Raw genomic sequence first — 23,293 nt, forward strand, 5'->3', positions numbered from 1 at the left:
ATATTCGTCAAGAAGAGCAACCCCAAGGCACATAATCGTCAGATTCAGCAGGATTGATATGAAGGAGAAAATACTAAGGGCAGCCAGAGAGAAAGGTCGGGTTACCCACAAAGGGAAGCCCATCAGACTCACAGCAGATCTCTCAACAGAAACCCTACAAGCCAGAAGAGAGTGGGGGCCAATATTCAACATCCTTAAAGAAAAGAACTTTCAACCCAGAATCTCCTATCCAGCCAAACTAAGCTTCATAAGTGAAGGAAAAATAAAATCCTTTGTGAACATGCAAGTACTCAGAGATTTTGTCACCACCAGGCCAGCTTTACAAGAGCTCCTGAAAGAGGCTCTACACATATAAAGGAACAACCAGTAACAGCGACTCCAAAAACATGCCAAATGGTAAAGAGAATCAACACAATGAAGAATCTGCATCAACTAATGGGCAAAACAGCCAGCTAGCACCAAAATGGCAGTATCAAATTCACACATAACAATATTAACCCTAAATGTAAATGGACTAAATGACCCAATCAAAAGACACAGACTGGCAAATTGGATAAAAAGCCAAAACCCATCGGTGTGCTGTATCCAGGAAACCCATCTCACATGCAAGGATACACAAAGGCTCCAAATAAAGGGATGGAGGAAGATTCACCAAGCAAATGGAGAGCAAAAGAACGCAGGAGTTGCAATTCTCATCTCTGATAAACTAGACTTTAAAGCAACAAAGATCAAAAGAGACAAAGAAGGACATTACATAATGGTAAAAGGATCAATGCAACAAGAAGAGCTAACGATCCTAAACATATACGCACCCAATACAGGAGCACCCAGATACATAAGGGAAGTTCTTAATGACTTACACAGAGACTTAGACTCCCACACAATGATAGTGGGAGACTTTAACACCCCATTGTCAATATTAGATCAACCAGACAGAAAATTAACAAGGATATCCAGGACTTGAACTCAGACCTGGACCAAGCAAACCTAATAGACATTTACAGAACTCTCCACCCCAAATCCACAGAATATACATTCTTCTCAGCACCACATCACACCTACTCTAAAATTGACCACATAACTGGGAGTAAATCACTCCTCAGCAAATGCAGAATAACGGAAATCATAACAAACAGTCTCTCAGACCACAGTGCAATCAAGTTAGAACTCAGAATTCAAAAACTAACTGAGAACCGCACAGCTTCATGGAAACTGAACAACTTGCTCTTGAATGTTGACTGGATAAACAATGAAATGAAGACAGAAATAAAGATGTTCTTTGAAACCAACGAGAATGAAGACACAACATACCAGAATCTCTGGGACACATTTAAAGCAGTCTCTAGAGGAAAATATATAGCAATAAGTGCCCACATGAGAAGCAAGGAGAGATCAAAAATTGACACCCTATCGTCAAAACTGAAAGAGCTAGAGGAGCAAGATCAAAAAACCTCAAAGTCTAGCAGAAGACAAGAAATAGCTAAGATCAGAGCAGAACTGAAGGAGATAGAGACACAAAAAACCCTTCAAAAAAATCAATAAATCCAGGAGCTGGTTTTTTGAAAAGATCAACAAAATAGACAGACAACTAGCCAGATTAATAAAAAGGAAAAGAGAGAATAACCAAATTGATGCAATAAAAAATGATAAAGGGGATATCACCACAGATTCCACAGAAATTTAAACCATCATCAGAGATTATTACAAACAACTCTATGCACATAAACTAGTAAACCTGGAAGAAATGGATAAATTCCTGGACACTTGCCTCCTCCCAAGCCTAAACCAGGAAGAAGGTGAAACCCCGAACAGACCCATAACAAGGTCTGAAGTTGAGGCAGCAATTAAGAGCTTACCACCCAAAAAAAGCCCAGGTCCAGACGGGTTCACAGCCGAATTCTACCACACATACAAAGAGGAGCTGGTACCATTTCTTCAGAAACTATTCCAAACAATACAAAAAGAGGGAATTCTTCCCAAATCATTTTATGAGACCAACATCATCCTGATTCCAAAACCTGGCAGAGACTCAACCGGAAAAGAAAACTTCAGGCCAATATCCATGATGAACATAGATGCAAAAATCTTCAATAAAATACTGACAAGCCGATTGCAACAGCACATCAAAAAGCTTATCCACCATGATCAAGTAGGCTTCATCCCGGGGATGCAAGGCTGGCTTAACATACGCAAGTCTATAAACGTAATTCACCACATAAACAGAAGCAAAGACAAAAACCACATGATTATCTCAATTGATGCAGAGAAGGCCTTTGACAAAATTCAACAGCACTTTATGCTAAAAACCCTCAATAAGCTAGGTATCGATGGAACGTATCTCAAAATAATAAAAGCTATTTACGACAAACCAACAGCCAATATCATACTGAATGGGCAAAAACTGGAAGCATTCCCCTTGAAATGTGGCACTAGACAAGAAGGATGCCCTCTCACCACTCCTATTCAATATAGTACTAGACGTTCTAGCCAGAGCAATCAGGCAAGAAAAAGAAATAAAGGGTATTCAAATAGGAAAGGAGGAAGTCAAATTGTCTCTATTTGTAGACGACATGATTGTATATCTACAAGACCCCATCGTCTCAGCCCCAAATCTCCTGAAACTGATAAGCAACTTCAGCAAAGTCTCAGGATACAAAATCAATGTGCAAAAATCACATGCATTCCTATACACCAATAACAGACTTAAAGAGAGCCAAATCAAGAACAAACTTCTATTCACAGTTGCCACAAAGAGAATAAAATACCTAGAAATACAACTAACAAGGAATGTAAAGGACCTCTTCAAGGAGAACTACAAGCCACTGCTCAACGAAATAAGAGCGGACACAAACAGATATAGAAACATTCCATGTTCATGGTTAGGAAGAATCAATATCGTGAAAATGGCCATAATGCCCAAAGTAATTTACAGATTCTATGTTATCCCCATCAAGCAACCAATGACCTTCTTCACAGAACTGGAAAAAAACACCTTTAACTTCATATGGAACCAAAAGAGAGCCCGCATAGCCAAGTCAATTCTAAGCAAAAAGAACAAAGCGGGAGGCATCACACTACCAGACTTCAAACTATACTACAAGGCTACAGTAATCAAAACAACATGGTACTGGTACCAAAACAGAGATATAGACCAATGGAACAGAACAGAGATCTCAGAGGCAACGCAACATATCTACAACCATCTGATCTTTGACAAACCAGACAAAAACAAGCAATGGGGAAAGGATTCCCTGTTTAATAAATGGTGTTGGGAAAACTGGCCAGCCATGTGCAGAAAGCAGAAACTGGACCCCTTCCTGACACCTTACACTAAAATTAACTCCAGATGGATTAAAGACTTAAACATAAGACCTAACACTGTAAAAACCCTAGAAGAAAATCTAGACAAAACCATTCAGGACATAGGTGTAGGCAAGGACTTCATGACCAAAACACCAAAAGCATTGACAACAAAGGCCAAAATAGACAAATGGGACCTAATCAAACTCCACAGCTTCTGCACGGGAAAAGAAACAGTCATTAGAGTGAATCGGCAACCAACACAATGGGAAAAAATTTTTGCGGTTTACCCATCTGACAACAGGCTGATATCCGGAATTTACAAAGAACTAAAACAGATTTACAAGAAAAAAACTAACAAGCCCCTTCAAAACTGAGCAAAGGATATGAACAGATACTTTACAAAAGAAGACATACATGAGGCCAACAAACATATGAAAAAATGCTCATCATCACCAGTCATCAGAGAAATGCAAATCAAAACTACATTGAGATACCATCTCATGCCAGTTAGAATGGCGATCATTAAAAAATCTGGAGACAACAGATGCTGGAGAGGATGTGGAGAAATAGGAGCACTTTTACACTGTTGGTGGGAATGTAAACTAGTTCAACCATTGTGGAAGACAGTGTGGCGATTCCTCAAGGACCTAGAAATAGAAATTCCATTTGACCCAGCAATCCCATTACTGGGTATATATCCAAAGGATTATAAATTGTTCTACTATAAGGACACATGCACACGAATATTCATTGCAGCACTGTTTACAATAGCAAAGACCTGGAACCAACCCAAATGCCCACCGATGATAGACTGGATAGGGAAAATGTGGCACATATACACCATGGAATATTATGCAGCCATCAAAAACGATGAGTTTGTGTCCTTTGTAGGGACATGAATGAACCTGGAAACCATAATTCTCAGCAAACTGACAGAAGAGCAGAAGATCAAACACCGCATGTTCTCACTCATAGGCGAGTGTTGAACAATGATAACACATGGACCCAGGAAGGGGAGCACTACACACTGGGGTCAGTTGGGGGGAAATAGGGGAGGGATAGTGGGGTGTGGGGAGCTGGGGAGAGATAGCAAGGGGAGAGATGCCAGATGTAGGTGATGAGGAGGAAGGCAGCAAATCACACTGCCACGTGTGTACCTATGCAACAATCTTGCATGTTCTTCCCATGTACCCCAAAAGCTAAAATGCAATAAAATAAATAAATGGGGGGAAAAAAAAGGAATAGGACTCTAATTAGTGGCCTTGACCAAGGCCAAGCTCTCCTAAAGCAAAGATTTTCTGTTACTGGCTAGGAGCCCCAGGTCGTTTTGAAATGCCACTATTTGACAATCTTTACCTACCATGTAACTCCCATTGCTTTAATCTACTTGATTTGATATACCTTAAAGGTATCTCTTTCCTTTATCAGAGACACATAATTCATGCAGATTGGGTTCTGTTTTAGAGAATATGATCATAGACTACCTGTTTTAAACATCTATCGAAAGTTCTGAGCAGATAAGTTGTATTTATTGAAGATTAGCTGAAGGACATGCAGCCAGTCTGTCTATTCCCCTGCAACCAAGATCCTTGCTTCTCAAAGTATTACATGCTGAACAGTGCCTCGGTAACACCTGGAAGTTGGTGAGGAGAGCAGAATCTCCATCCTCCGTCCTCCCATCCAAGACCAACTGAATCAGAATCTGCATTTTAACAAGATTCTCAGGAGACTGATACACATATTGAAGCTTGAGAAAAAAATGCTCTAAAATTTATCTCTGGATCAAGCTAATATCAGAAAGCTGCACACATATTGTTTTGGCCTTCCACTGACTTGCTTTTACTAATTGCAATTACTATTATACTTTGACTTTCATTGACGTCCACCTCAAGAAACACTAGTATGGAGTTCATTTATTTATTTATTTATTTATTTATTTATTTTTTGAGACGGAGTTTCGCTCTTGTTACCCAGGCTGGAGTGCAATGGCGCGATCTCGGCTCACCACAACCTCCGCCTCCTGGGCTCAGGCAATTCTCCTGCCTCAGCCTCCTGAGTAGCTGGGATTACAGTCACGTGCCACCATGCCCAGCTAATTTTTTGTATTTTTTTTAGTAGAGACGGGGTTTCACCATGTTGACCAGGATGGTCTCGATCTCTTGACCTCGTGATCCACCCGCCTCAGCCTCCCAAAGTGCTGGGATTACAGGCTTGAGCCACTGCGCCCGGCTGGAGTTCATTATTATATCTACTGTAAGCATATTTTTGAGGATGTTTTCTATACATCTCTCACTGGCTCCTAAAGCCGAAGTCCTGTAAAAGACATTTCTTTTAAAATTAAGTGACAAGCAAAGCTTTACTTTACATCCAGAATGGATTAAAAAAAAAAAAACAACCTGTATACAAGAAGTATGAAACTGTTTTCTTTTATCTTAATCACCGTTGAAGTGTTTGCATCCCAACTAAATCAGGTCTCATGGCCAACATATATGCGTTTTAGTTTTTCATGTACAATGCTTGGAACAGCCTGATGCACAGCAAGAGCTCAATAAATCTATTAACTATCTTTTCTTCTCCACCTCCTCCTTACCAAATTAACAGATGGTTGAAAGTAGCTGGCTGAGAGCATCCCCATGGCCTTGAGTCCTGTGTTACAGAGCAGTCCCTGGGGATGGTGCCAGACTGGGTTACCTGAAAGTAACTCAAGGTGATGAATGCAAACTGTGCTTTAGGTGGGAAGCAAGTCCTTAACTAGAGGAGGAAACAAGGTCATAACTAAAGCAAGGAACAACAATAACAAAAAGCAAGACTGTAAATAGCAAGGAGTATGTAGGGCCTGGTCAGATGGAGATATGAACATAGTATAGTAGCCGTTAAGTCCATTTTTTAGTGTCAGTTGACCTGGAAATGGGCCTACTGGGTGAGTGTAAGAGCAGTGAAGGGGACCACTTGCCACTTCTTGTGTTGATTCTTCTGAATGGGCAGGACTGGGGTTTTTCCAGTTTCACCAGAAAGTCATGAAGTTTCTCAGAATGTGGTTGTGGTGGGATGGAGTTTCTAAGGGTGCTTACCTGGTTTCTGTCTCTTCGAATGGACCAGGTACTAGAGCTTGCATCCATGGCAATGGGAGCCCAGTACCTCATGCCTCAGTTGTATATGACCAGGTAGGTTGGGTGGCTTGGCTATATCTCTGGTGCAGGGAGACATATGCACGTATAATCATGTATTTCCCTGCTTAATCCCTTCAGTGGCTTCCAAATGTCATGAGGACAATTCCTAAACCCCTTCCCATGGCCCTGTGAAGCCTCAATTCTCATTCTTTCTCTAGATCCTGGGATGCCCCAGCTATACTGACCTTTTTCCAGTTCCTTGAAGATGCCAACCAGATCTTCTGGGCATTTGCCTATAGCACTTACTCTTCCCACTCCCGTATTACCACTTTTGTTCCCCACTCCTTCTGGGCCTGGCTAATTCCTACTATTTATCTGAGTTTTAGCTGAGATATTTTCGTACTGTGAGTGCCCCTCTCAGATACCTTGGGGTGGTTAGGTCCTCCTGCTGCATATATTCATGAGCCCCCAATTTCTCTGGTGGTGGTTTTTGTGCTTTATTGCAATGATGTGTTTCACCATTTGCCTTTTGCCCTTTTCCGTAAGCTCTGGAAGCCTGAAACCATGTCTGTCTTTGTTCGCATAGCCCAGTGTCAAGCACAGGAAGGAACTCAATAAATATTTGTTAAGTGACTAAGAATCAGTTCATCAATGAGTGAAATGAAAACTGCCCACATGCTTGTGTTTTATGCTATTGCAATGCAGTATATAACTTTTTTGTATCTTATGTTTTTAAGGTAAAAATGCATATCAAATCAGCTACTGATTTTGAATGGCTAAAACAGAGTAGATTTTATTTTAAGGAAGATTTGGATCAAACTGTGGTGTCTATTACAGATGTTGATTTTATTTACCAAAATGAATTTCTGGGATGTACTGATCGCCTCGTTATCACTCCATTAACAGATAGGTAGGAAACCCAATTTTTGTTTTTTCATTTTGTAATAACCTGCTTAACATTATTTAAGGTTGCATTTGAAATATTAACAAAAGCAGATTGCTGTCGTGCTGGGTATATGCTAGCTCATTAAAGTCAGCCTAACAATGAAATAACCACTTAAACATACATGTGCCTTGAATTTTTACGAAGTAGAAAAAGATAAAAGAATAAAAGCAAGCTTGAATGTTGACTGTAAGTAATTTAATGGTTAAGTTTAGATTGCAAGATGGAAAATGTTCCTAGAATCCCAAAAGTAGTTAAAATTGCAAAGAAGGAAGGTACCTTGGAGAGCATGTAATTTAGTCTTTGGATTTTCAGATGTGGAAATTGATACCTAAAGTGAATTTTCATGGCCAATATGAATAATTAGTCAGTGTCAGATCCCATCACAGTTCTTTCCATTATATGACACTAGGCAATTACTGGGTCTTTTTAATCCCACGACACCCAGTTAAATATGCTGTGCATAGAAAACATTCAATAAATGTTATTAGAATTGACTTAGATTGGGTTAATATTTAGTTCTGCTGTTACTTTAAGTGGGGCTGCCTCCAGGTGAAATTATGACACAATCAAGTTACATCTTCAGCCTCCTTTTGATTTATTGAACCTATCCCTTTCATATGCCCAGTGTCATAGCAACATAAATTTGTCAGTGTGTTTTCTCTTCTATTGGTGTTTACATATTAAGCATCATGTTTCATGAAGCTTTACTAATCTCTTTACTAAGTTTTACTTATATACAAAACAAATACAACAGAAGCTGGAACATGGATACAAAGAGATTATATTATTATTATTTGCTCTTTTCTAAATTAGTGAATTATTTCATAGTGAAACTATTTACAGTGGTGTGCCGGAGCTGACTTGTGTCAGCCTGTGGTGCTTACCCTGTGTCTGTCTACGTGTATTTTGTCCCAACTTTGTGATATCATGCTGATAGCTTGTCATTGCCCATGATAGAGGTATTTATACAATAGAAATTGGCAAACGTGAAAACCAGGTTTATTATTTTTTTTCTGGAGAGCCAGTTGTTAAACATCTGCCAACACAACACTGCCCATTTGGTTCTCCTGACCATAATGGGAGGAAGGTCTGAAGGTTTTAAGTCAGGATTGAAGGGTTTTGAAATCTGTCTCAAGAAATCTTTGGATTCACTGTAGTACTTTTAATGAATATCAAGTACCCCAGCCTTATTTGGTCGCCTCTTTTATGTAAGCTACGCAAACTCTAAAATAAACAGGCCCATTCCAATTGCATTAGACTTTTGTTTGTGCCATCCTGTCATGTGTCATCCCATGCTCACAATGCTTTACTGGATGGACATTTGCAGATGCTACATCACGTTAGCGCAGGCCTTGGGCATGAACATGGGAGGCGCTCCCGCAGGACCTGCCGGCACTGGCAAAACAGAAACCACAAAAGACATGGGAAGGTGTCTGGGAAAATATGTGGTCGTGTTTAATTGCTCAGATCAAATGGATTTCAGAGGCCTAGGAAGGATTTTCAAAGGCAAGTGTCAAGTAATATGGATTATTTTTGGTGAATTCATTTTTATTGCCCTTTAATGTTATTTTCTTATATAAATCTAAAGTGACACTATCTTACATAATCAACATTAGTATGGGTTGATCCATATGATATTGCCATTCTTCTAGGTTGAAAATGGCTGGAGATCAACAATCTAATATGGTTCAATACTATTGCTAGTGTTATAATCTATGTATTGAATGTGTGTTAGATTATGAACATGGAATCAATGTATAGTTGCCTGAAATAATAGTAGAGAAGATCAAGATAGCAAACGGGATACATGTGGCCTCCCTCCCACTGAAATGAAAGATTTTTAAAAAGCATAGTGACACTGGAAAATAAGAAGTAGGTAGCCATCAGAAGATGGAAAATTTTGAGAAAATCCTGAAAGGTAAGTAGAAGGTGTTTTCAGATGGACAGAGAAAAACAATATTTGAAGACACATCAGCCTCTGAGCTCAGTCCTTGGTAGTCTTCTCTTTCCGATCTACGTGCATTCCCTTGGTGATCTTATGTAGGCCCAAGCTTTAAATACTATCTGTATGATGACTTCAAAATTATATCTCTAGCTCGGACTTCTCCTTAAAACTTTAGATTCATTATGTACAACTGTTAATTGAGCATGTCCACTTAAATGTCTAAGAGGTTTAGATTCACGATGTTTAAAACCAAACTCTCGATCTCTCTTCCCATATCTACTCCTCCCTCAGGCTTCTCCATCTCACTAAACAGTCACTCCCTTCTTGTAGGTGCACAGACACAACAACAACAACAACAACAACAAACAAACAAAACCACCACCGCCAAAACAACTTCAACCTGTCCTTTACTCCTTTCTTTCATACTCAGATTCAATCCGTCAGCAAACACTATGGGTTCTATTTTCAAAATCCAGCCCAAATTTGTACTTTCATTTTGGCAGTGTACTATTTCCATTGTTTTGATGATAACATACAAACAATTAAACCTCTCTTTATCACTGGAATTAAATATTTATTTATAAACAGTCAGATAAGAAACTTTACCTAATCATGTTTCAGTGTATAATGGTTTGAGAATACTGGAGAAATGATTGTTATCAAGAAGGTATATTATAGAGTAAAACTTTACAAATTGACTGTTTTTCATGCCAGGTCTTGCACAGTCAGGTTCCTGGGGCTGTTTTGATGAGTTTAACAGAATTGAATTGCCTGTATTATCAGTGGCAGCACAACAAATTTATATTGTTTTGACAGCAAGAAAAGAGAGAAAGAAACAGTTCATTTTTTCTGATGGTGATTGTGTTGATTTAAATCCAGAATTTGGAATCTTCTTAACAATGGTGAGAAAAAAGACTTTACATGCAATTTAATTAGTTTAATTATTGTAGACATAAATGAAACAAAGAATGTGTTCGTGGGTAAATGACTGACTATCCAAGAGTCATGAGCTGTTCTCTCTTATTGTATAATTTTTTTGAAAAGTCAGTAGATAGAAGCCCATACAGAAGATAAAATAGTAAAATTTGTTTCCTTTTTTTTTTGAGATGGAGTTTTGCTCTGTCGCCCAGGCTGGAGTACAGTGGCGAGATTTTGGCTCGCTGCAATCTCCACCTCCAGGGTTCAAGCAATTCTTCTGCCTCAGCCTCCTGAGTAGCTGGGATTACAGGTGTGTGCTACCACACCTGACTAATTTTTTTTTTGTATTTTTAGTAGAGACGGGGTTTCACCGTGTCGGTCAGGCGGGTCTCAAACTCCTGACCTCGTGATCTACCCACTGTGGACTCCCAAAGTGCTGGGATAACAGGCGTGAGCCACTGTGCCCAGCTACATTTTTTTTAATTAAAAAAAAATTCAGATCCAGATCTACAGAGGTTAATATGCTAATGATAATAATAGCTACTGTTTATTGACCACTTAGTATAATATGTGTAAGGTGCAGGCTAAATGTTCTATGTGCTGTATCTGATGGCATAACTCATATGATTCTGCAGTAACAAACAATCTCTAAATCTTAATTGCTTAAAACCACAAGATGTATCTCTCTGTCATGCCACACGTCCACTGTGGGGTTGACTAGAGTAGGCGTGTGAGGCCAGGGCTGCTTTGTATGTCCTTACTCAGGTACTCGGCCTCACAAGGTACCTACTATCTCAATCATTGCTCTTTGCTATAGCAAAGGAGAAAGAGAACATGAATAATTGTGCTCTGACTCTTAGAGTTTTTTTCCAGAAGTGCCACAAGTCCTGAGTCATTGGCTAAAGCAAGTTTCATGACCTGACTTCATGGGGTGGTGGGGTGGGGGAAAACGTGCAGTCCTATTATGTAACTAGAAAGAGAAAGGACCTGAAATATTCTCTCACATGTACACTGTATCTTATAGCTACGATAGCTCTCTGAAGTGGGTATTATATAGCTGACTTACTTGAGGCTCAGTGAGACTTAAAAGCTTCCTAGGTCACCCAGCCAGTAAGAGAAAGAAGTTATTGTCTCTCTAACATCAAAATCTGACTGCTTAACCTCACACTTGGTTTTTCTTTGACACTGAATAAAAGGAAATGACTTAAAATTTCTATAATAATTTAACAAGGTCCTATACCAAAGAATTGTAACAAATTCAGTTACTATGTGATGAAGGGTGAGTTTTGAGATTCAGTATTGTAAAGATAGAAAACCAAAGGCATGAATAAACAGGAGTTTTTATGCTTTTATGTGTTACCAGCTTTAAAGTTTTTATGTGTTTTTCATGAAGTTAACTCTCGAAGTTGCAAGATAACACAAAGCACTCTGAATTTTTAAATGTTCCCATGGATAGAGATGATAAATTATAGGAAGCAAAATCAGGAAGAATTCTGATATGCTTTATTATAAGCAAACATCCAGTAAAGCAGTTAGGGGGAAATACGAATAATCTGGAAGTATTGGTTATAACTCAGGAAATAGGATGAAGAAATGTACTCAGTGTGAATCTATGGTTTAGAATTTAGAAAAAAGCTTAACATGCTCCCTGGATTAAGAGTAATATTGGAAATAGCAATTAGATATTGCATTAAGCTGTAAGTAACTGAAACCTAAAACATGTTGTAGTTTAACATATGAGGATTTATTCTCTTAAGATCCTTTTATGGTTCTACTCCATATGAATTTCATCTTCAAGGTCATCTTTTGACCCAAGACAATACAGAAAGCATCTCTCTTGTGTTGCAGCCAATTGACTGAGTCAACTCCCTTCAAACAAACATCAAGGATATTTCAATACAGGGTGTGCCCCTTTGCATCTCTCAGTGTAAAATCTAAGCTGCAAGGCAGGCTGGGCAATGTAGTTTTTAATCTATGGGTTGATGTACCCAGCTTGCAAGTGGGCTTCTGTGGCTAAGGAAGGATAAGAGGAGTATTGAGAGGTAGCCTCAATCTCTGTATTTCCAGCCCCTAGCAAGGTACCTGGCCTATTGACAGTGCCCAGCAAATGGTCAGGTACTGAAGGTTTTTAACGAACTTGCCTAAAATAACTCATCCCTGTTGGCCTTACTTGTCTTTGAATCCCCACCTTTTCCTTTGAGACATGGGCCTGACCTATCTTCAACCTGTTGCTTCTTAGGAGGCCTTCATTTCCTGTCAGCCCCTACTTTTGTCCTTTTCAGTGTTTTTCCCATCATTCCCATCTTTATTTCCCCTCACTTTCATGGGTTTTTGTTAGCCAAAGAGCTCTATAACTATAACTGCAAAGAATAATTGAAGAGATGGAATATGAAAAGTGCCCAACTAAGCTCATCGGTATAAAATCCTGAGTTTTTTTCCCTTCTTTCATTAACATACTTTAGATCATAATCAGGTATTTATTCAGTTACCTCTTTGATTATTTCATGTTCTTTTCTATATTTTAAGCCAGTAGACACACAGATATTTAATTTTTGCCACACAAAATTGTGTGACTGTATTAATATAATGAAAATGGAAATATATAAAATGGCATATGAAAATTAATAAATATGTATGGTCCAATACACATTGTTTTGAGAAAACAAGAACATTTTATGAATCTAATATTTTTCAATACCATCTTAAAATCTGAATTAGGGGTTTGAAATATATTTGTATTCAGAGGTGATTATTGTATCAGCAATTAAAAATTAAACATTTTAACTTTTAGAACCCTGGATATGCTGGGCGCCAGGAACTACCAGAAAACCTAAAAATCCAGTTTAGAACTGTTGCTATGATGGTTCCTGATAGACAGGTATGTACTAGGATTTAAAAGCATAATGTACTTTATGTTCTTTACTTGTTTTTCACTACAGCTGTTGAAAAAAATCTCACTCTATTAATTTTCAGATCATTATGCGAGTTAAACTTGCAAGCTGTGGTTTTCTTGAAAATGTTATCTTGGCTCAAAAATTTTATGTTCTTTACAAACTCTGTGAAGAGCAACTTACTAAACAGGTAACTTTATAGACCTTCTTTCCCCACCAGCAATAGAATTTGGTTTTTTGCTTTTTAATTTTCCCTTGATAAATGCTCATCGGTGAGTTAAAATCTCATTGACTCTTTCCTAGAATGTTTTTAGAATTTGACCTATTGGTTGTGTATTTTTAAGACCGTTTTATTTTGAAATAATTGTAGATTCACAGGAAGTTGCAAAGGAATGTACAGGGAGGTGTGCACCCTTCACCCTGCCTTGCCCGCTGTTGACATCTTGTAACCACAGCACAATAACGAAACCAGAAATGGACACTGAAGCAGTCCACAGAGTTTGTTGAGGTTTCACCAGTTATACTTGCACTGGTGTGTGTATGTTGTAGTATGGAATATGTAAGATACGGCTCTGTTCCCTCACCACAAGGTTCCCGCATGCTACATCTTTATAGCCACGCCCACCTCCCTCCCAAATCCCTAACCCATTCACCTTTTCTCCATGTCTAGAATTTCATTATAAGAATGTTATGTAAACATAATCACATAGTGTGTAACCTCTTGGTTATGCATTTAAAACGTATTGTTGCTCAGACTGTATCGGACTATATTATTCTCAAAAGATATTTAAGGTGTGAATACTTGATCATACAGCTTGGATTTTCCCATGGAATGATCATATTTCAGTCAGAGGAAAGTTGAGCTAATAAACCTTTGCAGCTTAGCCACCCTAAAACTATGGCATATAAATACCAGAATTGACCTACATGCATAGAGTGAGCTGTGAGTCTATGTATAGTTTTTCAATTAAACCATCTTTTTGCCCTTTTCTCCCATCTTAGGTTCATTATGACTTTGGGTTGAGAAATATTCTATCTGTATTAAGGACTCTTGGATCTCAAAAAAGAGCCAGACCAGAAGATAGTGAATTAAGCACTGTCATGAGAGGACTGAGAGATATGAACCTTTCTAAACTGGTATCTTCTTTGAATTCTCTACTTTTCCAGAAATTTTGATGTGGTTTCTTTTTATTTGGTGGACAAGTGGGGTAGGCTGATGAGCTATGAGCACTAATAATTACAGGAATAATGGGTGTGCAAAGCTACCACTGTGCTTCCAGAAGAAGGCAAAAGACCCCATGACTCTTGTGACCAACAGGGACTATAAGGGCCTCCTTTTATCAGTTGTGTGCAGGTGAACCAGGTCATCAGTGGGCCTCAGCTCCAGGATTCAACCTAGTTCTCTACCATTATTCACAAAGTGACACAAATTCTTAGCATAAGAATCTGGATTCTCAGGGAACCATGAGAACTTTTGCTTTCTCTGTATGTGACTAGCTTATCTCAGATATATCTCTCCCAAAACATAAACTCCGTTTCTGTTTTCTAAAATCACATTGAAAATTTGCTGTGGAGAGCATGCTACTTTCATGCTTGTCACAGTTACAGCCCGGGTTTTTTTTTTTTTTTTTTTTTTCTTTGAAACAGAGTCTCACTTTGTCTCCAGGCTGGAGTACAGTGGTACAATCTTGGCTCACTGCAACCTCCCCTTCCAGGCTAAAGCTATCCTCCTGCCTCAGCCTCCAAGTAGCTGGGATTACTGGTGTGCACCACCATGCCTGGCTAATTTTTGTACTGCTTTGTAGAGATAGGGTTTTGCCATGTCACCCAGGCTGATCTCCAACTCCTGGATGCAAATGATCCACACCCCCATCAGCCTCCCAAAGTGCTGAGATCACAGGCATGAGCCACCATGCCCAGCCCAGCCAGGTTGTTTTGAACTAGCTGATGAACGGGTTCATGTGGCATATAAGGATTTCTGCATGCCAGATATTATGCCCATGCCATGGGTGTACAAGGTTAAAGAATAAATCGTTCTTGGGAAGCTACATTCTCGTTACGAAAGTAACACCTGTGGAGTTCGTTACAAAGTCTTTCCAGGTGTATCGTCTTGTTTGAGCCTCACAGCAACTCTGTGGGATCTGGATGCCTAGTCTGCTTATTGTCACTTCACTTGCTGGGAATGGAGACTGAGAGGCTGTGGGGTTCCCCCATAATCACCATCAGCTGAGAAGCTGGGACAAAAATTTGTAAGATTTTCTGATGCCAGATCCACTGATCCTGGCAGTATACCTCACTGCCTGTATGACCAACATGGACTGTAGGGACAGTATTTTTGAAATTCCTAGACAAGTATTCAAGAAAGCATCACAGATCCCTGGAGAGTAAAGAGAAGTCATAAGGGGCCAGATGTTGGGAACAGGGCAATCTATGTATTAAAGACATTGCAAATAAGGGTTGGAGTCAGTGTACTCAAACCTACTGCTTATAAGAAAGGCTCAGAAGACTGCCCTGATGGAGTTTTCCAGCCATTGTTGGATGAAATCATGTAGGGTTATGGGTATTTTCCCAATTTAAATAAAATATTAGTATTTTAATCTCATGGGGTTGGAACTACAAATTATCATTTTTAAGGTTAATGCAAATGCCACTCTGTGAGAAGCAGAGCATTTATGTGATAAAGTAATGAGGTTGTACTTCAGAGCAATAGACTGGGACAAGATTGTAGAACGCATTGAATAGGAAGGAATTTTGGGTACAATGTGGATTCAGTGGTGATTGTATTAGCCTGTTCTCATGCTGCTAATAAAGACATAATCTATAAAGGAAAAAGTTTTAATGGACTCATAGTTGCATATGTCTTGAGAGGCCTCACAATCATGCCAGAAGGCAAATGAGGAGCAAAGTCACATCTTATATGGTGGCAGGCAAGAGAACATATGCGGGGTAACTCCCCTTAATAAAACCATCAGATCTGGTGAGACTTATTCACTATCATGAGAAGAGCCAGGAAAGACCCGCCCACATGATTCAATTAAGCCTCACTGGGCCCCTCCCAAGACAGGTGGGAGTTATGAGGGTTACAGTTCAAGATGAGATTGGCACACAGCCAAACCATGTCAGTGATATTCCAGAGAAAGTACTAGAGAATACAAGCCTGATTAGGAGAGTAGTAAATGGTTCTCTGGGCATGAAGTGATAAGTGCTATGCACATTTCAGCTAGTTGATAAACGTTTATTGACTGAATGAGTAAATTTATTTTAAACTATGCCACCTTAGGTTGATGAAGATGAACCCCTATTCCTCAGCTTAATCAATGACCTGTTTCCAGGACTGCAACTGGATAGTAGTACTTATGAGGAACTGCAAGCTGCAGTAGCTAATCAAGTTCAGATAGAAGGTTTGATTAACCATCCACCCTGGAACCTGAAACTCGTGCAGGTAAAGACATTTTAATCTATTATCAGTATAATGACAAGTATGTGTTAAATAGTTCTATCTGAAGAGAAGAACTAATGATTAGTCTTACTTGATGTAAATGTTAAATTAAAACACCACATAGACATCATTGCAAAAAAGAATACTCAGGGGGATGTGGTGGTCTTAGGAAGATAGTATGGATTAACCCTGCCTTGCAGTAATCAAGCAATAATTTACTGCAGTTGTTACTTACTCTTGGTGACAATGTTGGGATGAAAGGTTATAAAAACTCTGGGGGAATGGAACAACTCAGCTGGCTTCTTGTGCCTGTCTGGCAGTACTGAGCACAGCTGGGTGCCTCAGTGGGGTGCAGAGCCTGAGGAATCCAGGAGTGCTACTTTGCTCCTGCTTTGGGTGGACATGCTATACCCTTCACCTACACTAAAACCTGAGCCTTTTGACTGTGTACGTTGGTGTCTTTCTGTTCATCACATTTCATCCTTGTGACAACCATCCAACCACTTGATTGGATTACCAGGAGAATCAAGAACTTATAGCAAAGACACAGGATTAAATCTCTATGAGCTTGATGCTTTGGGAGTATTTTCCAGGACTTTTGGAAAATTAAGGAGCTGAAATTGTGGACATTGTTAAAAACTGCATATGAAATATTTATCTAACAATTCTTATTTTAACTTGCTGTTCTTGCCAGATTATAAGATGTGCGCATATCTGAGACACATCCAAGTCTTACAAAGAAATATGTGCATGAGGGAAGTCTTTTTCATCATTCATGTAGTAGAAACTATTTTAAGTGTTAAAAAAATTTCTGGGAAACATGATTTTATATGTGATATGCATACAGTATACTGAGTTATAAAATTCTTGCCATCTCAATGGGTGGTGACTAGAATTTTGGGTTCTTTGTTGATGTCGACAACGTTGCTCTTGAACACGTCAGGAACAGTGCCTCTTTTGCTTTTAAACTCTAGTTTACAATGGTAATACATTTCTATTCAAAATGTTAGGAGAATAACTCATTCTATCTCTGATCAGCTGTCAGACCTTCAACTTCTTATTTTTTATCAAGAAAACTACAGACAGGATATTATAACAGCAGCTGTCCATGCTCTTAGAATGTCTCGTTGAATCTCTTTTACCTTTCCACTTGTCCCTGCCTAACTTCTGTGTGCTTTTGCTTCTCACAGCAAAATGAGGACTGCAGCCACTTTGTTGTCAGGCACAATGAGTAGGTGCTGCAAGGGAGTTTATTTCACACCAACCCCAAACCAGCCTCTCTAAGAGTTGATGGGTGATGGAGTAGGAAAGTCAAGCTCGCCTTGTTCCAGGTGGAGCAAGCTTTGAGGAAGTTACACTCCAGTCTTCCGTGGGATTAGGCTCAAGTCTGCCCTCTACAGGGCTTTGTCCTCAATCGCACCTTCTTCCCATTCCTTCCCTGCTTTCCTCTTCTCTTACGGTTTTCTCCTGGGAGCACGCACGTGCACGGGAATTCTCATTCAAGATGTACTTCTGGGGAATTAGAAGACCCCTGTGAAACTGGGATCTTCACTGTGATGCTCTGTGTTGCTGTTTACCATCACTAAGGGGCGATATCATCACAGTGGATGCCGAGAAAGTTTGCGCATGGAAAAACCGCTGGTTATAAACCACTATACCAAAATCACAGGAAATCATCAACACGCAAGAAGCAAAAACTAGATCCTGAGTTAATTATTTCCAAAATGTAATTCAGGCTCTACATTGTCATTACTTTATCACTTATGTCATTTTATAACGTGGTGCTAATTTGCTATGCGTATCTAGTAAAACAACACTTTTTACAACTTAAAAATAGTGAACTAGTTACTTTAATGAAGAGCTTATTTAAAGCCTTTAAACTTCAGGTAACTGCTATGAATATCAGCAACAGACTCATAAATTACATTTGTTAATTTACTGGTTAATTGTGTAGTTATATGAGACGTCTCTGGTACGGCATGGCTTGATGACTCTGGGGCCCAGTGGTTCTGGAAAGACAACTGTAATAACGATTCTAATGAAGGCGCAAACGGAATGTGGAAGGCCTCATAGAGAAATGCGAATGAATCCAAAAGCCATTACTGCACCTCAGATGTTTGGCAGACTGGACACGGCTACCAATGACTGGACAGATGGGATTTTTTCTACTCTGTGGAGAAAAACACTAAAAGCTAAAAAAGGTGTGCACAAACCCTCCTTTGTGATCTTTTTTTTTCCCTGCCAGCTTATGAAGACAATATTTGTTGATTGTTCCATTTTAATCATTTGCAGATGAAAAGTGATTTTCTGTTTCAATTATTTGCAGGTGAAAACATTTTCCTCATTTTAGATGGTCCTGTGGATGCCATCTGGATTGAGAATTTAAATTCTGTGTTGGATGATAATAAAACTCTGACGTTAGCTAATGGAGATCGAATTCCCATGGCCCCTAGTTGTAAGCTTCTGTTTGAAGTCCACAATATTGAGAACGCGTCTCCTGCCACAGTTTCTAGGATGGGCATGGTCTATATCAGCAGCTCTGCTCTCAGCTGGAGACCAATATTACAGGTGGGGCAGAGAGATGGGTAGAAGAACCTTCAGGTCTCTCCGTTTATTCGCTTTCTTAATAAACAGAGATTCTGTTTCTTTGCTGCAGGCATGGTTGAAGAAACGCACTGCACAGGAAGCTGCTATATTCCACACACTGTATGAGAAAGCCTTTGAAGATACATACACATACATGAAACTAAGTCTCAATCCCAAAATGCAGCTCTTGGAGTGCAACTATATTGTGCAAGTAAGATCTTTGTTTTCTTTTTTTTACTAGATTTTGATTTTTTTTCACTCAGTTGCAGTTTACAGCCATCTGAAATAGAAAGTTCAGATAGTCCCTGAGAATCATTTGATAATGTGGCTGTTAAAGCTCTGAGAATTTTGATTCCTATTAAAGATCTTCTTAATGATCTTACTGTTTTCTCTTATTTTCACTTCCCAGAGGGTTGTTGTGAGAGGAAGGGGAATGAACTATCTTTCCTACTGTCAGGTTTAGTGACCTGTCCCAGAGGGTGTGTCTAATAATGACAGTCAATAATTAATTAAAACAAATTTTTAAATAAATAAAAAGCAACACACACACAAATACTGGAATACCGGTTTAAAGTAAATTTTAAAATACGCGCGCGTGCACACACACACACGCTGGAATACTGGTTCCATCCCAACAGTAGAAAATGATTTCATTGGCTGGGCTCGGTGGCTCACAACTGTAATCCCAGCACTTTGGGAGGCCAAGATGGGTGGATTGATTGAGCTCAGGAGTTCAAGATCACTATGGGCAATGTGGAGAAACCCTGTTTCTACAAAATTCAGCCAGGCGTAGTGGTGAGTGCCTGTACTCCCAGCTACTTGGGAGGCTGAGATGGGAAGATCACTTGAACCTGGAAGGTCAGGTTTGCAATGAGCCAAGATCATACCACTGCATTCCAGCAGGGGTGACAGAGTGAGAACCTGTCTTAAAAAATAAAATAAAAATTAAATTAAATTAAATTAAAGTTGGTAGCTTCATGGAAAAGAACAGAAAGGCCTGTTGCAATCAAGAAAATTTGCGAGGCAATCTTGGCTTTGCATATTTAGCATATAACAGATAAAGAAAATCTTTACATAAAAAGTATCTGACAAGTAATTTGTAGCATTATTTTTCCCTTCCTTCCTTTCTCCTTCCTTCTTTCCTCTCTTTCTCCCTTCCCTTCTCTTTTTACTTCTCTTTCTTTCTCTTTCCCTCCCTCCCTCCCTTCCTTCCTTCCTCCCTTCCCTTCCTCTTTTCTTTCCTCCCTTCTTTCTTTCTTTCGTCTCCTCCCTCCCTTTCTTTCTTTCTCCCCCTCTCACTCTCCCTCTTTTTGCTTTCTTTCTCTTTCTTTTCTTCCTTCCTTCTCTTTCCTCCACTTCCTTCCTGCCTTCCTCCCTCCCTCCCTCTCTCCCTCTTTCTTTCTTTCTCTCTCTCTTTTTCTTTCTTTCCCTCTTTTCTTTTGACAAGGTCTTGCTCTGTTGCCCAGGCTGGATTGCAGTGGTGCAGTCAATCATAACTCACTGCAACCTTGAGGTCCTGAGCTCAAGCTATTCTCCTGCCTCAGCCTTTGTAGTTGCTGGGGCTCAGGCTCACACTACCATACCCAGCTAATTTTTGGATTTTTTTTGGTAGAGACAGGGTCTCCCTATGTTGCCCAGGTTGGTCTAGGCTCCTGGACTCAGGCAGTCTTTCTGCCTCAGCCTCCCAAAGTGCTAGGATTGTAGGAATGAGCCACCATGCCCAGCCAGCATTCCTTTTTTTCCTAGTCAGTCTTCCCTGTTAGTCTTTCTGTTAAAATAGAACTAATCATAGTTCTTCAAGGGCTCTCCTAATCCTAGTCTATAGATGATCTCTCCTTAAACATTCTAGAGCTTTGATTCTCAGCTAAGTGATGTCAGCCATTTGTGGGTAGGTTAGAAACAATATATAAGGCCCAAATCAGTGAATTATGTAGTAATTACTTTAAAATGCATAAGAGAATATTTTTTATTTTGAAATAATTTTGTTTCCAAAGACCAAGCATGTCTTACTGTAGTTTTCTTTCTGATGCTATAGGGCATTGGCACACTTTTTCTTTAAGGGCCAGATAGTATTAATAAGTATTTTGTACAACTCTTTGTCTCAGGCACTCAACTTTGCTGTTGTAGCACAAAAGCAGCTAGAGACAATGCGTAGGTGAATGAGAGTGACTGTGCATCAACAAAACTTTATTGACCAAACATTTTGAATGAGTGTGACTGTACTCCAATAAAACTTCATTTGCCAAACATTTTACTAAGTCCTGCAAAATGTTGCAAAGAAATAGAATCTTCGATCTCAAAAATTTGGATAACCAAACTTTAGAAGTCTAGGCCTTTTGCTTTCCCAGTAGGAAATTGAGACTCAGGTCAGTGGCATGAGCTGGGGGTAGAAACCATACTAGCAGATTTCCAGTTCACCCTCCTTTCTGCTAGGCCATGCTGCCTGTCTAAAGCAGGATAGCCTTTCTTTTATTGCTGTTAGCTGTAGGACAGTGATCAAGCAATAGCTTGAGACATATCTGTTTTCTTTTGTCTTCCTTTCTCCTTTTTAATTTAATTATTATTTAAAATTTTTTATTTTCAAAATTTTAATTTAAAAATTTATTTTGTTTAAAACATTTTCAGTCTCTCAATCTTCTGGAAGGGTTAATTCCCTCTAAAGAAGAAGGTGGTGTTTCCTGTGTTGAGCATCTTCATAAATTATTTGTGTTTGGCCTGATGTGGAGTTTAGGAGCACTTCTGGAACTGGAAAGCAGAGAAAAGCTGGAAGCCTTCTTACGGCAGCATGAAAGCAAGTTGGACTTACCAGAAATACCTAAAGGCTCAAATCAAACCATGTATGAGTTTTATGTTACTGATTTTGGTAAGCCCACTGAATTATACCTTAAATGAAATGAATTTTTTTTCAAATGAGAAAAATATAAGCTTTCATAAACTGTTCTGTGAGGGGATATTAAAACAATTAAGAAAAAGGCTTGCATTTGAAAGAGAGTGGAATTTTGCATGTTAGTTGTGCCAGAAACTGGTATTGAGACTCTTGAATTCTCCTTCTGGAGTGGCCTCAGTAAAATCTGGCATAAATAAGTTAGTCATACCTTGTACATCATCTGCTATCTAATGTTGGAAGAGGAAAGGTAGCAGCATGGAGAACACAGATTCTTCATGATCCAAAGCATGCTGATATTCTGAGCAGATCAGCCCCACCCTTCCCTGTTGGAAATGCTGGAATGAGTAGACATGAACGTAGCAGATTCATCAAGGTCCAGCACTGTCACCTTAGTCCCCCAGCCTTCCACGCATGGCCGAGCCCAGTTCACTGCTCCTTAAAAGCAATGCCCTTGAATTTGGTGCTTTCATCCAGAGCCTAGGCCCCAATTCTTCTAAGTTCCAAAGAGGAAAAAATATGTTTCCTAAAAACTATAATTACCTCCGGTTCTTCCTAAAAGCTCAAAAACAGCAATGGTTGTTTGTTTTAATGAATAAACTGGAGGATAAATAGAGCAGGAGAGTAGACAGCAATAACAAAATTTTGAAAGCAAGAAAGCAGAAAGGTAAGTGGCAGTCGATTTAGCAACTGGCAGTGGGAAGAGTTGAGAAGCAATTGAGAAGTGCACATCACAGGACCTTCAAAGGTCTCAGGAAGTAGAAACTGGGGTGAAGGTTGAGCTAAAAACCACAGGGCTGGTTGTAAGTCTGTTGAAGAAAAAGACCCCCTGGGCTGCTTTCCAAAGCCCTGCTGCCAGACGATTGGCCTTCCCCACACTAGCAAGACTAAAGAGTTACTGTTTGAATAGTGTAAAATACAGGGTTTCCTAGACTTGGGGGACACCAAGCACATTTAAGGGTGGGAGAATCATACTGCAACTGGGGATTAAGTGGAAATTTGTGTTTGAAAGGGACTGAAATAAATAAACTTTTTCAGCAGGTCATCTTTAACCAGAATGGCCAATAATTCTACATGTGTTAGATGCTGCTGAAGGTTTGAGATGGCAAACGGGAACTCTAACTCAAAATGCAAACGAACAATTAAAGGAATCTTTAAATCTAGTTATGTACTCCCTTAGAATCCAGAGCTAGGCTCTCCACAGAGCTGCCTTCTGAGCAGCACAGAGTTGTATCCTGTTTGAAGGCCCAGATTGCCTCCCTCTGAGCACC

The 23,293-nt window shown here is 39.4% G+C and overlaps 1 protein-coding gene across 1 annotated transcript in view; it reads left to right on the plus strand.

The window, feature by feature from the left end:
• Positions 1-23,293, plus strand: part of DNAH8 (dynein axonemal heavy chain 8) — a 353,446-nt gene that overhangs the window by 174,775 nt on the left and 155,378 nt on the right. Inside the window, exons 42-52 of the mRNA XM_032253336.1 lie at positions 7,151-7,323; positions 8,687-8,865; positions 10,019-10,206; positions 13,014-13,100; positions 13,196-13,303; positions 14,116-14,250; positions 16,394-16,555; positions 18,507-18,753; positions 18,879-19,120; positions 19,209-19,349; positions 21,764-22,001. Of these exons, the coding sequence (XP_032109227.1) occupies positions 7,151-7,323; positions 8,687-8,865; positions 10,019-10,206; positions 13,014-13,100; positions 13,196-13,303; positions 14,116-14,250; positions 16,394-16,555; positions 18,507-18,753; positions 18,879-19,120; positions 19,209-19,349; positions 21,764-22,001 (1,900 nt within the window). The remainder of the gene's footprint in view (positions 1-7,150; positions 7,324-8,686; positions 8,866-10,018; positions 10,207-13,013; positions 13,101-13,195; positions 13,304-14,115; positions 14,251-16,393; positions 16,556-18,506; positions 18,754-18,878; positions 19,121-19,208; positions 19,350-21,763; positions 22,002-23,293) is intronic.

Source organism: Sapajus apella, unplaced genomic scaffold (assembly GCF_009761245.1).
Source record: "Sapajus apella isolate SASKATOON/1434 unplaced genomic scaffold, GSC_monkey_1.0 scaffold83, whole genome shotgun sequence".
Classification (NCBI taxonomy): Eukaryota; Metazoa; Chordata; class Mammalia; order Primates; family Cebidae; genus Sapajus; species Sapajus apella.